Source organism: Aspergillus bombycis (genome assembly GCF_001792695.1).
Source record: "Aspergillus bombycis strain NRRL26010 chromosome Unknown contig00037, whole genome shotgun sequence".
In the NCBI taxonomy this organism is placed as follows: domain Eukaryota; kingdom Fungi; phylum Ascomycota; class Eurotiomycetes; order Eurotiales; family Aspergillaceae; genus Aspergillus; species Aspergillus bombycis.
In genome coordinates this window covers 130,196-148,008 of record NW_019170039.1, presented here as the reverse complement: position 1 = coordinate 148,008, position 17,813 = coordinate 130,196, and the positions used below count along the sequence as shown (strand labels likewise).

At 48.9% G+C, this 17,813-nt stretch overlaps 3 protein-coding genes across 3 annotated transcripts; 2 read left to right on the top strand and 1 right to left on the bottom strand.

Moving 5' to 3' along the window:
* Positions 1-133: 133 nt before the first annotated feature.
* On the bottom strand, positions 134-8,368 carry ABOM_006030 (FMP27 family protein; the record flags this gene model as incomplete). The annotated part of the gene is made up of 1 exon (XM_022533159.1): positions 134-8,368. The coding sequence occupies one exon, from the start codon at positions 8,366-8,368 to the stop codon at positions 134-136; it is 8,235 nt and encodes a 2,744-aa protein (XP_022389602.1).
* A 3,420-nt stretch (positions 8,369-11,788) lies between these two features.
* ABOM_006029 (translation initiation factor 4B) lies at positions 11,789-13,586 on the top strand (the record flags this gene model as incomplete). Its single annotated transcript, XM_022533158.1, has 5 exons — positions 11,789-11,858; positions 11,909-11,953; positions 12,094-12,194; positions 12,280-12,517; positions 12,568-13,586. 5 exons carry the CDS (start codon positions 11,789-11,791, stop codon positions 13,584-13,586), a joined length of 1,473 nt encoding a protein of 490 aa, XP_022389571.1.
* Positions 13,587-14,959: 1,373 nt separating this feature from the next.
* ABOM_006028 (MFS transporter) lies at positions 14,960-16,827 on the top strand (the record flags this gene model as incomplete). The annotated part of the gene is made up of 8 exons (XM_022533157.1): positions 14,960-15,076; positions 15,131-15,151; positions 15,210-15,267; positions 15,338-15,397; positions 15,454-15,739; positions 15,788-16,169; positions 16,225-16,327; positions 16,382-16,827. The coding sequence occupies 8 exons, from the start codon at positions 14,960-14,962 to the stop codon at positions 16,825-16,827; spliced, it is 1,473 nt and encodes a 490-aa protein (XP_022389572.1).
* Between the last annotated feature and the right edge of the window lie 986 nt (positions 16,828-17,813).

Genomic DNA, 17,813 nt, shown 5'->3' with positions numbered 1-17,813 from the left:
CGAGTCCTGACTCGTCTGACTTTTGTCGGATATCGTGATTGCCGCACTATCAGGGTTGTGAAGCAGCTGGGCAGAGTTCGCTATATCACGGTATTTCTTCTGCTGTTGTTTTGTAGGGCGATGATGTGAAAATTTATTTCCAAGTATCGCAGGTGCGTGGGATATAAGAGCCTTGATGACGTCTTTCTTCAAGTCGCAAAGCCAAGTCCAGGTTGGACCATGTTTTGTTCCGATATTCCAGAATTGGCAGACGGAAGACAAAGTCGTGGATATCCTCCAGGTTATGATCTCCTTTGCCCTTGTAGCTCAAGCAAAGTACAACGTCTCGCACCTTCACATGGGCTAGCGTCATGTAATTTGATGCACGAGACATCATCTGGGATAGATCGTCGGTGGCTGCTTTGGACTTGTTTCTATTCGGTAGTTTGGCTAAACCGAATTTCTTCCCTTTATCTTCACCAACGCTGGCGCCCGAGCCATTTGCAAGGGTTTTGTCCGTACCTTGTCTTGATAGTAACCGTAAACTGTCGGCCGATCTCTTAGTAGATAAACCGCCACTAGTTGACGGACGCGCTGTCTGACGAGAAGGTTCAGAGGGACCAAGCCGGTTGCTATCCTTATGAAGGGGCATCATGGCGAGGCCTTTCAGATGGTTAGAGCGTGCTGATCGGGGTCTAGCATCATCAGATGACGTGAACGTCGGTTGTAACCTCAGTTCAATAGCACCCGGTCCCTTCTGCAGGTCTTCTGTTGAGACATCCGTGTTGCTATGGGCGCTTCGAGGCGGAGCCAGACTTTCTACCTCCTCTCCGTCTTCGTCGGAGTCTTCCAGTGGTTTCATGTTCTTGATCATTAAGGGCGAAAAGCCCCCGTTCTCAAATGCATTCGTTCCGACATTAGGGAATATGTACTCGAACACCTTTTGGCCAAGCTCATGCTCCAATTGAATCTTGAGCGGGAAAAGTGACACCTCAAAATTATCCAAAACAGGGATACCAGCAACTGCTTCAAGCATGTGCCACTTGACCTTAATCATGTAATCATCTGGTGAGTCCAGAGGCTTGGCTTGGTCGAGATACGGCACAATAATTTGAGGGTAGATGGCGTCTGGAAGAAGGTTCAATCCATACAGTCGTTCGACTGCTACGAGATTGTGGTTCGACCCATCACTGTTGTCAGTACGTTCATATTCGGCATTTCGTAGCTGGAACTCGACTAATGGTTCGGTTTCGTCCTTCATAAGGTGCCAGACAACCTCATGGGCTGATATGTTCCAACGCATGAGGCCATGGGCCCCAGACATTGTTGGATCAATTCTCCGCTGAGAAGTTGTTATTGCTTTCATCAAGAAGAACAACTCGTCTTCGCATTGAGCGAGATCCTTTTCAAGCTCCATGCGATCTTCCCAGCCTTGTTTGTCCAGATATTTGGCATGGATTTGGAAATGCTCCTTGATCTCTTCCAGATGACGAATCCGAGACTGCAGTTTAAAAACCATCTCCGGTGCGCCTCTAAGGTCGCTGAAGTCAGAGCTGAGCATGATCCTCTCCAGGCGTTCGTTCCGGACTTTTTCCAGAGGCTCGCTGTAAAGCAGCAAATCAAGCACAATAATGTACATAGAGTAGTATTCAACCGAATCACAGATAGCGCGGAAGTGAGGGAACTCGACGCTGATTTGATCAATTCTACATTCCTCGCTGCCGAGACCACGGTCTTGGTCGGGTTGTCCCTTTGCCACTTCTTCGTTATACTTCAGGCGAAGATTGTTATACTTGTCGTATCTCAAGCTTGCAGAAGTCTTCTGGACAATTCTCGAGAAACCGAATGGGTTCAATTCAAAATCAAACATCGCTTCGATAGTCAACCAAGGTGGCCATGCCGAGCCTGGAGAATTGCCGTACTTGTTGCCTGCGTAAAACTGCAAATGCTTCATCAAATTTTTCTGCGTTGCAACAAAGAATTGAGCACCATCCATTTCGAGGGAGAAGCGGCGCTGCACCAGTCCACTGACATCGTCAGAAACACGTTCCTTGTCCATGATTGACACGACCTTCAGCTGCATGCCCTTTGCGGCAACCAATACGACCGACTTTTGGTTCTTCTCGCTTTGGAGCTGGATCTGAGGGGCGATAAGCCGCAAGTGGTAGCTATTTTGCGGTGTGAATTCCGGTGAGATATTCTCACTAGAATCATCAGACTTTGAACCGTCTTGTTTCTTGTGATCAGGATCCTCATGTCCGTCTGCATTTACAAAGCGTTTCGCATCATTCAGCAGTTGCTCGATACGATCTTCCACGGTTCCATCCTCTTCGTTATCCACAAGGCCACGAATATCAGAGGGGCGTCTCGATGCGCTTTTGAACAACTTGGAATACCTTCTCTGGTTCTTGCTTTGTTCGTCGACGATATCAAGGATAAATTTGACTGCCCTTCGAGACATGTAATACACAAATCCACGCCGTTGGCTCACCTGGTGGCTGTAACGCAATATGATATTCCTCAGTGAATTGTTCCATTTTAGCTGAGTATTGTGTATTATGAAACGATTGTTGAAATTGGTGGCAAACTCGTCGTGAGGCGACGAATAAAGCCCATCCATATCCGCATCCTTGCCATCGTTACTCGAGTCCGCGTCTGTCCCTACTCGGTTGGTAACATCAGCTGCGACAGTTTCAGGGCTTGTTTTCGTTGAGCACAATTCTTCTCGAGCGAGTTGCCGCTCGAGACGTTGAAGTGCAGAGGCAAGGAAAGCCCGTCGCCGAGCGAGAGACTGCGCCTGCTTGACGTAATTCTCATGGTCTGTCCGTAATGAAGGGTCCTGATCAACATCCTTGGCCATGCGAAGTTCTTGCTCTCCAATTGTGCGTTCCCAATCCTGAACCTGAGTTTCAACGTGGGCCAAGCGCTCTCTGATCAACTCCATTTGCACTCTGCGTGGTTCATTACTCTCGGACATAACACACGCATGAGTAGGCTCGTTGCCGAAAGTACTGTAGCCTGTCTCGTCCGGACCTATGTCCCCATGATCTGTCTGGCGGAAATAAGTAAATCGTGGCGTAAATGCTAAAGGCAAAATCTGCGTTCGCGGGTTTGACTCTTGAGGAAGGATCCAATCCAGCTCCACGAAATCATCCATATCGATCCAATCAAGATTGTGATCCGGGATCGTAAACCGGGAAAGATCGACGGACGGCACAGGTTGCTGGAACGATGAGATAATATCGTTCTTGTTTTGCTCAATATCATCCAAGTTTGTCCCTTCAATGCTAGCCGACACAGCTCTGAAATCCGCAGCTTGCAAATCTAGCTCGGCTTGGTTAATCCGCATGGCGCTAGCCTGCGTCTGCTTGAGCCGTCCCTTTGCCAGTGTTTTAACCTGTTCACGTCTTTGGTGCACATCAAGCTTCAGACTGTCCAAGCGAACCTTGATTCCTGTCGCTGTGACAACATCCTCGCCATAGTCTTCACGATCCTTATGCTTGTACATGTGAGCTACAAACAAAGGAGCGAAGAGCAATTGATACTTCACAGTAGCAAGATGGCGGTTGAACTTCTTGCTAGTCTTGGTAATGCCGGGCCACAATGGACCTTGACGAACAGGGAGTGACATTACCCCAGAGAAAAGAGACCACCAATTGTAAAAGTGAGTGAAGAACCGCGGAGTGAGATGGACTGTGTTGTAGCTAGTGGATGATTCAACATTGTCAACAGACCAATCCCTACTCTCTGGGGCAAGCACGGAGATTGATAGATGGATATGATTACTCCGGAACCCACGATAAGCGTCATAGACCGCACGTTCGGATGGAGTGACGTATTTTGGATTCTGGAGAACAACATCATAGTGCGGCATGAACTGGAATGACCGCCTGTTTTCATCGACATTTCGTTCAAAAACGAGGCCTACGACCCATTTCACTTCGCCTGACAATTTCATCACAACCTTCTTGAAGTGGGCCGCATTCTTCAACTCGCTTGATGACGATGTGCTTTCCAGATCCTGAGCCGTGGCCTCCGCCATGAAGCGGGCTTCGTGACTGTAGTCTGGAATAGCTAGCACATACTCCCCACTGGTAACACCCATGAACTCCTTTGGATCATCGCTGGTGTGGACTTCCCATTTGACATCCTTACGCCAACACATGACGAATCCACTTCCAAAACCGGTTACGACATACGGATCACGAGAGCCTTTCAAGCGCAAGTGAACATCTCCGTCTTCTTTCCAGAGAATCCGAAGCCGGGAATGGAAGCTCAGTCGAATCTTGTCCCAGAAGCCAACCCTGTCTGAAGGATCAATTTCGGGTTTGGTGAAGCCCTCTATAATTTTCATCATATCCTGGATGACAGGCTGGTACGACATACCCCAAGAGATGCTCGTTGGGAGACTCGTGTTGATCTCGATTGTCGGATCAGAGTATGTCTTGACCGGGCTTACCGATCGCCAAACGCTCATCTCGAACGACGGACTTTTGGACCCGTCTGGAAGTTCGGTTGGAGGAACCAGCTCTACTTGGACTTGCCTGGCCGATTTATAATCACGATACTCTTCTGCAATGACAAAATTGGTTCGAAGTGACCAGCTCGGAAGCCTTGGTGATTGTCCAGGGCGCAAAGCTGGTATGTGCAACAAATCCAAGGGATAATCCCTTAAGTTGACGCGGGCCTCTCCCATGTCCAACTGGAAGCTCATTGGAATGAGTAATGCATATTGTGTAGACATTGGAATACCTTTTCCAATCCTATGGAGGAATGTTGGGTAATCTTCCAAAGGAAAAAACGGCTTGTCTATGACAAGGTTAATATCGCTTATTAAAGCTGCCATAAGAGCGGGTCTATTCGGAATCGAGAGCACAGTCTCCGTCTCCTCCACGTCTTCAGGTGGCTCGTCAGCTCCAGAGAAAAGATTTCGTACTTCCTTGATCGAAGTACCCTGGAACTTCAAGGCACCATCGATCTTCTTCTTCCAGCTTCTTGCATTGTATTCCTGGAGACGATACCAGGCCACTTCTGCCGATATCTTTGATTCGCCCGAGAGACAGGCTGCACCTTCAGTGTCATAACGGAATTTTCTTCCCCGCCCACGCTTACTGTCATCTGCATCACTACTGCGTGGCTTCGCATCGGCACTTTTGCTTCTTCTCGACTCCCCGCTAACCCTCTCACTGCGAAGGGTTCTGTGGCTCGACTTTGCACGTAATCGCGATGAGGCGCGCCGTTGATCACATTCCTTAATTTTCTGGATCTTCAACTCGTATGCCTCTTCTCTTGCCATGCGCTGGCGTTGCTCTAAAAGGCCTGCACGATATATGCATCCTAGTTTCCATTCAAATGCATCATCCTCCATCTCAAATAACAGTGCTTTGCTGCGCAGTGATATCCTTGGCACTTTCTTTGGTTCCTCTGGGTCTCTTGATGAGTCAAAATCGGCTGTGTGGTTTTTGAATCGATGGTGAAGTTGCTTGAGGGCCTTTGACGTATTAATCACATTGTCAAAAATGCGATGCATCACCATGTGGTGCGGGACACCCAAGCGGATAAAATCAGCCCACACGTCTATCGACTTCTCTTCGGTCAGGTTGACTCCCTGCTTTAGTTTGGCAGTGCGGAAATCGACTCTGACATTAGTCATACCGATAATTCGTGCCCAGACACCCTTGAGCTTAGGTGCCTCAGCGTGGAGCCGAACTAGGTGAGCTCGAACAAATGGAACGGAGAGTCGGTGGGAACCAGCTGCAAGCCCATAAATTTGGAGCATCATGGGGGGATCCGAGGGAAGGAAAGTTTTGATCTGAACAACAGTGACTCTCACATCGGCTGTTATAAGCTCATTCCTTTGCGAGAATGGGCGGGGCGATGAAGGAGGCGAATTCCAAGGAGAAGGGGTCTGAGGTGTTGTTCTTGGCGAACGTTGCAAGAAGGCGCTCTGGATCACGGATGCGGCAACTCCTACACAGTAATAACGATAAAGGGAATACTGTAGGTAAATACCCTTTACCACGGAATTGATGTGGAAGATAGGCCCAAGACGGTCGCTCAAGGTACTTAAAGCCACCTCGAACCTAGGGAGCGAAAAGAAAGGCTCCGCCTCCAGATAATCTTCAGATTCTATCACAAATCCCTCAAAGCCACGAACATGAAGAGCGAGTCGCCTCCCATCTGCAGCGCCGCGTTGTGTTTGCCTTGGGGGTGATGTTGGAGGAAACCTAAAGGGTGATTCGTCGCCGATCGTAGAATGACTCGGAGTTCGTCGCCGTACGATACTCACATTAGGTTGTTCGGTTTTTTGTGCTCTATAATCTGCGGTCCATGAATGGAGCTGGAGAGAAACACCACGAGAAAGTTCCGAGACCGCTTCGTCCACACCAGCGATTTCCAGACTCAAGCCCGTGGCTTCAAATTGGAACCTGAGCAGCCAAGGGGGAACACGCCTGAGAAGACTAGGTTTCCGCTCTTCAAGCGACATTGAAACCTTCCTCCTCGGCTTGATTTGGGCTCTGAACTGTTCAATCACCTGTTGAATGCCTCGATTGACGTCCCCATTGACCATGTGGGCGGAACATGTATTCAACGATCCGGAAGCGATCACGCATACCTCTGGGGATGAACTGAGAAGGACTTTCAGTTCCATATTGTCGGTTGTGAGTAAATTATGTTTGACTCCCAAGGGCGTTTGGTAATACAGTTGGTGGGACGCCACCCGGTAAATAGACGATAGGGAGTAGTGGACGCCACCTTCCGATGAATGAGAAGACTCTATGTCGAGTGAGATTGAAGATATAGAGCATATGAGTAGGTTGTAGTCTTCCGCTGAAACATCGGAAGCTTCAGAGATGGGCAGGACGAATCGAAGTACAGGTTCATGAACTGAGAGCTTGATACTCGCTTTAGGGAGCAACCGGGATATCAGTCGATGATTGTTTCTCTTCTTCCCACGGGGAGAGGATGTTCTATCCTGAACCAAGCCCAGAAGCCGGGAAACATGCCTTGGTTCTAAATCGATGGAAGGAGACGTTACCACAAGATTCGCGAAAAGGATATTAGTGTTTCGCTCTTCCGGGTTCCATTCACTGAACGAGCTAATCGTTTTTGATGGGAGGGTTGTCTTTATGGTTGTAGTGGCCATGGGTATGTAAAGGATATTATCCGTCTCGCCGGAACTGTCATCTAAACTAACCGAAAGAGAGATGGCCGCAAGGAGAGCTTGATGCGCGATGTCATTCCGCTGGAAATACATCCGATGGGCGGGACTATTCTGATCCATCCGGTGCAGGTCAATGCCTATCTCATGGGATATAATGTTAAGATAGACCGAACTCTGCTTTGGCGAAGGTGGCTGGATAGCTCGCGATAATCTGAAAAAGCTCAAAGCTATCTGAATTTCATGTATTCCCCGCAATAGAGAGCTCGCAAACTCCTTTGAATCGGCAACGGTTTGGACAAGGGCGTCGTCCTGGCTTCCAGGCTTGTCCAATTCCTCCACGAAGTCTGCAAACGACACCTCATCGTCTGCTTCACTCTTCGAAGCTTCCGAAAAGGATTGCCGGAACTTCTTGATTCTTTGCGCGAGTGTCATCAGATCGTCGTAAGGTATATGCATTCTCCCGATCTTTAGGGCAATTGACGCATCCCTAAGCCCTTCCAGGTCTTTATGTAGTATGCCATGTACATTGACTCCAATGTTGTCTAGCAATTCTGTTGGTTCTCCGCCGTCCACCGTAAGAAGGACATTTTGCACGGTCATTATCCATTCAGCTGGACGTTGTTCACCGGACTCATACTTTTTGCGGCGAAATAGTTTCCCTCTGTCTACCATCTTGCGTCTAGTATCCACTGCCAATGACAGACTACCCACCTGAATCTGGCCAGCTTCGAGGAAATTGACGGTAGTGTTGACCGCTACGACGTCCACCAATTTCAACCAGTGTATTTTGCGATGCAGCCGCTTCACTTGCTCCTTTAGCTTAGTTAACGATCTCCAAGTCTTGCTCCGTCCTTGGAGGGAAACACTATCTTCATCCTCTGGCGGGGAAGAATCCCCTGGGTTGGGCTCCGATACATCGGGGTGGTTTTTGTTGCGCTTGCTCTTGGCTAGAGCGGCGGGGTCCACGGTCACTTTCAAATCGGTCAATCGAAGACTAAGCCATGTCGGTTGGGCAAACGAAGGTGGGTGTAAAGACAGCCCAAGGCCACGAAGTTCAATCTGTACTCCTTGCTTCGGGACGTATGCGATGCGGCGGAGAGAGAAGTAGCCAATGCGTTGTATGGAAATTCCCGTGGCGATCCGAACGATGGCGAAGATAAGAAACGAGGAGAGGTAGAGGAGAAGGAACCCGACAAGGACCGTAGTCGGGCTGAAGAGCGTCATCGTGGCTCGCGGTCAGGAGGGCTGATCCGTTGAATAGGACAAGTCCAGCGCAACAATTGAACCATCGAGAGACAAGACTGGGAGGCCGTTAGTAAATACGCGCGATACGATCAAGAAGGCCGGCAGTTTCTGTTGTCATTCAAGGTTTTTTAATTTTTTTTTTTTCACGGTGGGGAGCACCTCCGGAGCATTCAATCTTCAAAGGGCTCGAAGCCGGCGAGGGCCAGGTCTCCGTTAAGACCGGAATTGTACACCAGCCGGAGAAGCGACGCAGGAGGTACGTAAGAACTGCGAGTCACTCATGCTTCTGAACTGAGGGAAGAAGTAGGAGGGAAAAAGAGAAATGCAGTATAGGACAGGATGGCTCGGGTACGACGAACCATAGATCTATCTAACCTTCATGTAAGCAAAAAGACAAGTCGAGCCGGTCAATCACTAGTCGTCGAGCTGGTCGCGGGCAGAACTGGAAGCGGAAAGCCGCCCACTTGGACCCAAACGGGGAGTCTTCTGGTAAGCTTCCGTTCTGGACGGTCGGCTGTCTCGGCTTGTTCCTGCTACGAACGAAATGGGTACGGGCTCCACGCTACATTTTACCCTTTTTGACTGCGCATGTCATATACGTGAGCTGCGATGGTCTGTAAAGTACGTACATACGTAGCCCCTATTTCTCGGTACCCTGGTGGGGGGGATTTTGCTTCATGATTTACGTTCTGGGTAATTAGTAGCTCGTTCGTGACTGACTTGTCCACCAGTACCTTGCATTTCGTCACGATTCTCTCCATCATGTTACAGGCGTTTCATGGATCGGAACAATGCTTCCTCCAGGAAGATTACTTACACCAATCAAAAACCTCCACCTGCGTAATGGTCATAACGACGTGTCCAATCTCCCAAGTACAGAATAGATACAGTCCATGGGTGCACCTCCCTACATCTTGACTCGTCTATGGAGATCAGGCCTGTCAGATTTCTAAATAAATCTTAATATTATACAGTTTATCATACAGACCATTCATTTCCCGTAAACTAATGTACAAGACGATGTATGTATGTCCAAGGGGGCATGCTGTAATTTCAACTAGATTGTCCCCTCAACCCCCTCCTGCAAGTAAAACTGGGCAAGTTTCGACTCCTCCATAGAACAGGAGATCACTTATTAACGCCATGATAATCCATAACATAGTAGTACTCGCTTTTAGTCGAAACTGCAACGGCGGAATCCCTCCACGCAATAAAGGTCGCCGATATCCATCTGGCTTCAGGTAATCCGATCCAACAAACAATCGAATAACCATTCCGACGGGGAGGACCATCTTTCAGAGGAAGAATACTGATCGATGCTCTGCATTACTTCGATCCAGTTTTCGGTTGTCCTGCATCTGATCCACGGGACTTGGACTTTTCAAGTTCCTCGATCTTTTCGTCGAGGAGTGCCATCTCAGCCTCAATGCTCAGCAATTTTTCGCTTAGAAGCCCTCTATAGTCATCATCCGAAAGAGACTTGAGAGGTATCCATTTCGAGTCAGCGATCCGCTGAATGATTGGCTTAGATGGAGTATTGGCCTGCTCTATTTGCCATTTGTCGATCGCATTATATGAGCCTTGCCCGAGATAGCCTAGTAGCGAAAAAACGACAACCCCTGGAATGAGCCGGCCTCCTGATCGTTGTCAACACGTCAGTCATCGACATCCAATTACCAGCGCTTGGCAGGAAAGCTTCAGAGGGCTAAATAGTAAATACCCATTAATCTTGTCACGGCTCCGCCAGCAATTCCTCCTGACAAGGCGCTGACGTAAGCGCGCTGTTTCGGGGAGGCATTATCTTCATAATGGAGCTTCAAGATATTGCTCCTCAGCCCTGCAAAGAAAGCTCAACACCAAAAAATCTCCTAACACCTGGAAAGCAGGAAGGTAAGTAGCTTACACCAAAAAGAGGTTCCACAGGCGAACCAATGGATACCACACGATATAGAATGTATCACCGGGTGGCGAGAAGATCGAAGGACGCCTGAAATCCCTCCATAGACAAGGCCTGCAGAGCCTGCATTATAAACCAGTAAGTAACCAGATAACACAGTACATGTTGTACCAAAAAAGTGCATATTTCAAATCATCAAGAGATAGGTTCTATGAGCGAAGCCAACACTAACCGCTTAGAGCTCCCACCTTCAGGGAAGAAAAAAGAGAGTTAGATTCTAAACTCGGATTTTGACTATTTTGGTCACTCATCTTGTGAACCGTCCAGACCGTAAACCAAAAGCTAGAATCAAACCCAGATATATCATTACTGCTGCCCATTGGCATCTTTTTATTGTCTGGATGAGCGAAGGGCGGCAGTGCACGTGATATATGAGCTTATGTAAGGCGATGCATGTACATCGAGCGCACATGACATGCCTATTCTCTTTTTGCTACCATTTTGTTCTCCAGGTTTATTGGGTTTTCATGCGGATTAGGTCTTAATCCCTTAGCTAGACACATTATAGTAATTAGAAATAAGAGTTGGGTCCGGTTATCTAGCACCTCAGCGGGTATAATATATAAAATTGACGAAGACATCCTTGGAGAACAATAGAATCCACATTCACCTAGGGTTCCTGACTACCCGAGTCAAAATTCCTAGGGCCCAGCGGTTGCTATGCAGTTCGATAATAGGTTAATTGTTCGTCAGTTGTTTATCGACTTGTATCAAGCCAACAAAATGCTTCCGTCTGTATAATAAAGATTATAGAATGCATCCTGCAGGTTGGAAATCGTTAAGTACAATTCTAGAACAATGCCATTTGCGTTCACCTGCAAGGAAATAGCAGATCAACCGCTTAATTTCAAATGAACTCCTAGTTTTACTATTTCAGTCTATGAATCCTCTTCAAATTATCAAAACTTAAATCCTCATTCGCGCGTCTTAAATAATAAAATAAAAATAAAAAAGAAAAAAGAAACAAAAGAAACAAAAGACCAAAAACAAGGTGGGGAGTTCTAGTAGTTTGACCACTTCTCCGCAAAGCGAGGTTGCAAGAAAAAGCCCTCTTCGCGGGTTTGGGTCGAGGCGCAAACCGAAAAGCCGCACCAACACTTTTAGAGGCTGACTTTTCTAGCGTCATCACTAAAAATTATCCTCGCGGGTTAACTCACTTTCCCCTCTGTTCTTCACTGCGGAGCTCTCCTGCAAACCCCCCATTTCACATCGTCTTGTTCAAAACTAGACGCCACCTTTCGCATTCCTACAGTCTTCCTTATCGGAAGTCATTTTTATCTATTTCTCAACTCTCCCGTGTGAGACGCGCACAAGTGCTTCCCTTGGCGCGTTTCTGGATTTCCAACAACCGCAATCATGGGTACGTTTCTACCCCTCTCAGGCATGATTACGGTCTCGCTTGATGACAGCGCTGTCGTTTCTTTAATCGACAATGGATACTAATGATCATTTCTCCAGCGCCTAAGCAGAAAGCCCAGAAGATGTCCATCAGCACCTTCTTAGCTGATGAGAGTAAGTTAACCCCGTGAATCTCCGCGGGGCGATCAGTGCTAAACCATTAGACTTTGGCTCTTGGGCCGACGAGATGGATGACATGCCTTTGCCTGGTAAGTGATGGATGCTATCCCAATGATCAGGACCGGATGACCTCGTACTGATACAAATGTCTAATAGCCGGTACGTTATTGACACTGCTTGCTCACGATGCTTGCTACCCACCTGGATAGACAAATCTAATACAATGTAGCCCCTCCTCAGCCCAGGTTCGACAGCGATCGCCGTGCTGGTGGCCTCTCGTCTGCTGGATTCGGCAGTGGCTTCGGTGGTACACTCCCCTCCCCCTTTATGGTATTTTACTTCATCTGATAATGAGAAACAAGACCGTGAACGTGGCGGTTACGCCGTTAGGGAGCCCCTCCCCCTCCCCACTCAGCCCCCGTATACTGCCCACGTCGGAAACTTGTCCTTTGATGCGACTTCGGCTGATATCTCTGACCTCTTTGTCGACTGTGCTGTGACGAACGTTCGTGTTGTGGAGGATAAGTTAACGAAAGCCCCTAAGGGCTTCGGATACGTCGAATTCGAGACGGTAGACGGCTTGAAGAAGGCTCTCGACCTCTCCGGCGCCACCCTGCAGGGAAGGGCCATCCGGGTCAGCATCGCAGAGCCTCGTAAGTGCCTCGATATTTGGTTCATTATACACTCACTGACAGCTCTGCAGCTAAGGAACGGGATGTCAAGGAATTCGACTGGACCCGCAAGGGCCCTCTTCCTGCCCCCGAGGCTCCGCGCCGTGTCCCTGACCGCTCCTCCTTCGGACGTAACCTTGACAATTTCTCCGATGCCGGTAGCGAACGTACAGGTGGACGTCGCAACTTTGAATCCGACGGCAAGTTCCGCGATTTCGGTAACTGGGAGCGAAAGGGTCCTCTCTCTCCGACCGGGCCAGTGAGGGAAGGTGGCCGTCCTCGCACCAACGAGGGATCCAGTTTCAGAAAGAGCTCGCCTGGCTGGGGTGAGGGACGTTCCCAGGATGGCTCAAGGCCTCCACGACGTGAATTCCAAGAACGGGCACCTACTGCAGCTGAAATGGATAACGCCTGGAGATCAAAGATGCGTCCTGATCAACCTAAGGAGTCTAGTAACCCTCCTTCCCCCGCTGCCGCTCCTGCATCCCCTGTCGCCCCTACGAGGCCAAGACTGAACCTTCAAAAACGAACTGTGACCGAGGCCGTGTCTACCCCGGCTGCAGGCACTGGAACTGGGGCCAGCCCATTCGGTGGCGCCCGCCCGATTGATACCGCTGCGAGAGAGAAGGAGGTTGAGGAACGGCGCCAACTAGCATTGAGGCAAAAGAAGGAAGCCGATGAGAAGGCCAAGACTGAGAAGGGCGACAAGCAGCGACCTGCCAAGGACCAGGCTAAGGGTGACAAGACCGGCACATCTGCGGATCCTAACGGCAGAGATACCGCTGATACCCCTCAGGGTGCGAAGAACTTCGAGATCCTCCGGCGGGCCGGCGAGGACGAGAGTGGCATGGCCGCTGATCAGGATCAATCAGAGGAGGCCAAGCCTGCTGCGAAGGCCGAAGCCTCAAATGATGCCGCCGCTAGCAAGGAAAACGGTAGCTGGAGGCGGGCTCCTGCTCAGCCAGCTGATGCTGCTGACGAGGAGGGCTGGAGCACCGTGAGCTCGAGGCAACGTAACAACCGCCGTGGAGCCGGCCGTACGTTCGCATAGATCTAACGATACCCCGAATGCAGTCATTGCTCGACCGAAACTTCACATTCCTTCCAGGGCGAAATCCTGCTCATGAGGCTCTTCGTACGGTGCCTTGTTTTCACTGTCGCGTACGGCTATCTCCGAGTAGCGCGTTTTCGAGGTTGCTCTGCGAACAACGTTCCTTTCAAATGATGAGATTTTTTGGCTATGTTGATGACTGTTTGTTTTCAATACCAATCGTCCCGCTTCTCTCTACTCTCCATTTCTCTCTGATTGATTCACGACTTTTTCCGTCAGTCAAGATCCCCGATTCACGTCTAGTTTTTGCTACCGTTGTCCGGCATGTCGAAAAGTTTTCTACGTTTCCTTTTACCCCCTCTTACTAGTTGCCTTTAGTTTCCTTCCGAGCTAGTGATTCTCATGTATGTGGATGGACTTAGTATACACTCGTGACCTTTACGGCCGATCTGGATGGAAAGACGCTATGTTATTCTTAACGATGGTTTCTTTTTCTTCCGCGTTTCTCGGCTTTGTCGTGTCCAGTGATTCCCCCCTTTCGTTGTCTTGTTCGGGATCGGGGAATGGCGTGCGGAGTCCTGTTCTTCTTGTTCTTCTAACGGAGCCATGTCCCTGCCTAGTTGACGAGACAGCCATGCGAATAAGATTACGACTCAGCGACCTGCAGAGGTGCTTTCCGGAGCCAAAGAACGGTAGTCTGTCTATCTTGCAAGCCAGGCTTATAAAAGAGAAACAAAAAAAAAAAAGACAAAGACTATCCTTCCCTTTTGCTCCCTCTCCCTCTTCCAACCCCTGATACTGGTAGCCATATACGGAACTTACACAGGGGATCCCCGCTGAGTTTTTATTGTATTCTCGTCGCGTCTCGATTAAGTCTTTCTTTCGGTTAACACGAGGTGATAGAATGAGCAGTACAGTTTTTCTTTTGTTCATCTTGCCGCATCCATAGCCCTAGCGCTGTAATCCCTGTAGAACCGGACGTAGCGCGATGCTGTGGTGGCCATGGCCCGCCCAATGAGTAGAGTACGGAAACTACGGATAGTAGGCTTCTCCCTCTGATACCCCGAATAAGTAATCCGATCCACATGAAATGCGGACCTGGGGAGGCTGGGGACTTCATCATCCCACCTCAGCTGCTGTCGACCGAACCAGATTTGGAAAGATAAGCACAAAAATATACTTTGGCCAAGTCACCCACCACAATCATATTATATTCGGCAGGCCTTTTCTGTCTTATTAAAGATCTATAGATCTGTCCATGACGAAGGGGGAGTGTCTTCACTCTTCAACTTCTATATACGCTTTTCTTTTTTTTTTTCCTTTTTTCCCCCTATCTGTGTTCTTGATACCCCGCAGCTCAGCTGAACAAAATAATGCACCAAAATGATATCCAAAAGAATTATGCGCCGATGGCTTCCCCGCCCTGGAAGCTGCAGTTCCGGTCATCGAGGAGATTTGTGATCTCGGTGGTTGCGATGGCTGTTTTTACGGTTTGGAGTCATATACCTGGTTCTCTGTTCAAGGTGTACTGACGGTGATAATAGGATATTTTTATTTATGGCATGGTGTGTTGTAGCTCAATTGCGTATTACTTGCGGGTGCTCATGGATATGGGCTTGTTAGATTATTCCCATCCTGCCGGTGGTTTTGAAAACACGGGTGGTTGTGCCTGATGATCAACGTATGTGGTTGTTTTTATCTTCTCTTTTGCGGTTGAGAGAAGCTGTCGAGTCGTTGACAAAATCATGCAGTACAGCAATGGATGTCTATCATGCTTGCCGCGTTTGGGGGTGCTATCTTTGTTGGGTCCCGTAAGTTCCTTGTACTTATAGTCATGAGCAAACCCGATTGACCAGCATGAATATAGCTATATTTGGCTACTTTGCCGACAAGGGTACCTCCCGCCAGGTACCATTCATCTTCGGTCTACTCGCGTTGGGCGGTTCGACTATCATGTTCTGGGTTGCCCGGTCGCTCTCTTCGTTGATCATCGCGCGAGTCCTGCAGGGCTTGTCTGCGGCTGTCGTCTGGACAGTCGGCATGGCTCTTGTTGTGGATACAGTGGGAAAGGACGAAGTTGGAGCAGCAATGGGATATGTCTCCATGGCTATGACAGTGGGAACCGTTTTTGGCCCTTTTATCGGAGGGGTCGTGTAAGCCATTTGCTGGATAAAGATGCCTTACCTCGCTGACCCGTATAGACTATCGCGGATAAGTTACGATGCCGTATTTACGATTGCTGTCGGACTGGTCGTCCTGGATATCCTCCTTCGACTTATAATGATTGAGCAGAAAACCGCTTTGAAATGGACTCAGCCACAGATCGCGTGCGAAACAGAGGGTTTGCTGAGTAGTGCGGATGAAACTGGCAATGGCTATCAAGCCACTAGACAGGACCGTTCTGACGAAATATCAGTCAATCCTCGTCATTCTGTTTGCTGGCCTGAGGCCAGCGGCGAGCCAATTTCGAGTGGAAGGACATCCACTCTGCCACCTATAGTGCGTTTGATGTGCTCTAGCAGCGTGTTACTCTTCCTTGGAGCGACCGTAGTCGATGCCATTTTGTGGTCTTCTTTCGACACTGTATGCGGAGCCCTAATCGCACCATCTTGAATGCTTTGTTAACCGGTAGCTATAGGTGCTTCCGCTGCATGTGATGGAGACATTCAACTGGAGTCCCTTTTGGGTCGGGGTCTGTTTCCTGCCATTGTTCGCGCCATCTTTCTTTTCTCCTCTAGTTGGTAGGTTTGGTGACCAGCTAACTGAGTATCGATTGCACTAACCAATCTCAACAGGTGATGCCGTTGACCGCTACGGATCCCGAACAATCGCGTTCCTTGGATTCCTGCTGGACTTCCCTACGTTTTTCCTCCTTCGGCTCATCACACATGACACGACGCAGGACCAGATTCTCCTCTATATTTTCCTATTTATCGCAGGTATTGCATCGACCCTTCAGATGGTGTCTCTCATGACAGAAGTCAGTCTTGTCGTTGAGCGACAGGAGAAGGAATCGCCGGGGATCTTTGGGAGTCAAGGAGGCATGGGGCAAGCGTATGGACTGTTCAATGTCGCCTGGTCCGGTGGCCAGGTATTGGGGCCATTGATCGCGGGGCTCCTGAGTGATCGGGGTGGATGGGTGACGATGGTGAGCGTTTTTGGTACGATGAGTGGCGTTACTGCGGTGGTTATCGGCTTCTCAGATAAGAAAGTTCTAAGGTGTTTCGGGAAACGGACATAGCCTTGTACTGGCTACTTTTTGGACAGTCTGTATTTTGGTCATATACTAACAAGTTTTGCTCTAAGTGAGGCTATAACAGCACTTCTTGAATTGGGTTACCACCATTGCAGATCGTGGTGGCGGGCGGTTTTGCGGCACGAAAGTAAATGCGTTTGCATGATATCACCGGCCGATAAGGCTCCCTTCACAAATAAGGTTTACATGAAGAATGTCAGATCTTCATGTACTGCGTAAGGGGCAAGTGGATGTATAGATGACTGGGACGAATGGCTGGTATGTGTTTCCTAGGAGATAGCGAGGGTTGTTGGAGAGATGGCGGGAATAACGGTTGCAAGGGGGAAAGGAAAGGGCCGCAAGGCTGGACGTTAGAAAGTCTCCTTGTAAGTAGGAATTGCTTCAAGGTAGTTACCTCCTTTGAAGACAAAGACCAGAGAGGTATGTTCCCTTGGAACAAACAAATTGTAAGTCAGCCCTTCCAATCCCCTGTAGGCAGTGAAAGAAGTGAGGTCGTTGGATTTATGAAAATGATCCGTCACAAACATGCGGGGACTAAAGGGATCCACACACGTGTGTCTGCTCAGCGACAATCCATGTTGAAATCCGGGGGAGAAGCTGAGATGGTGTGATTGCCCGAGAGACGATCATTTTAAATACCGATATTATTGACCTGGATTTTGAGGAACCCAACTAGGAAACTGGGTCCCATGTAAGATATGACGGTGGTTGGATTTTCCCTCCCAATCCAATATATCCACCCCCAAATACTAAGAATAGATTAGAATACAAGTAAACAATACATTAGCAATACACCAGACACAGGCGCCTAACGTCGGGTAACTCCACTGCTTACCCGCCATCATTGCACTTATTCCATCTCTGTCTGTTGACAGAAGCCTTTCTTATTCTTCTGGCACTAACGGCTGGCACCCTTCCTTTTCTTCTTCCCTATTTGGTAGCGATGCGTGTGTGTCACTAACATTAGCCTT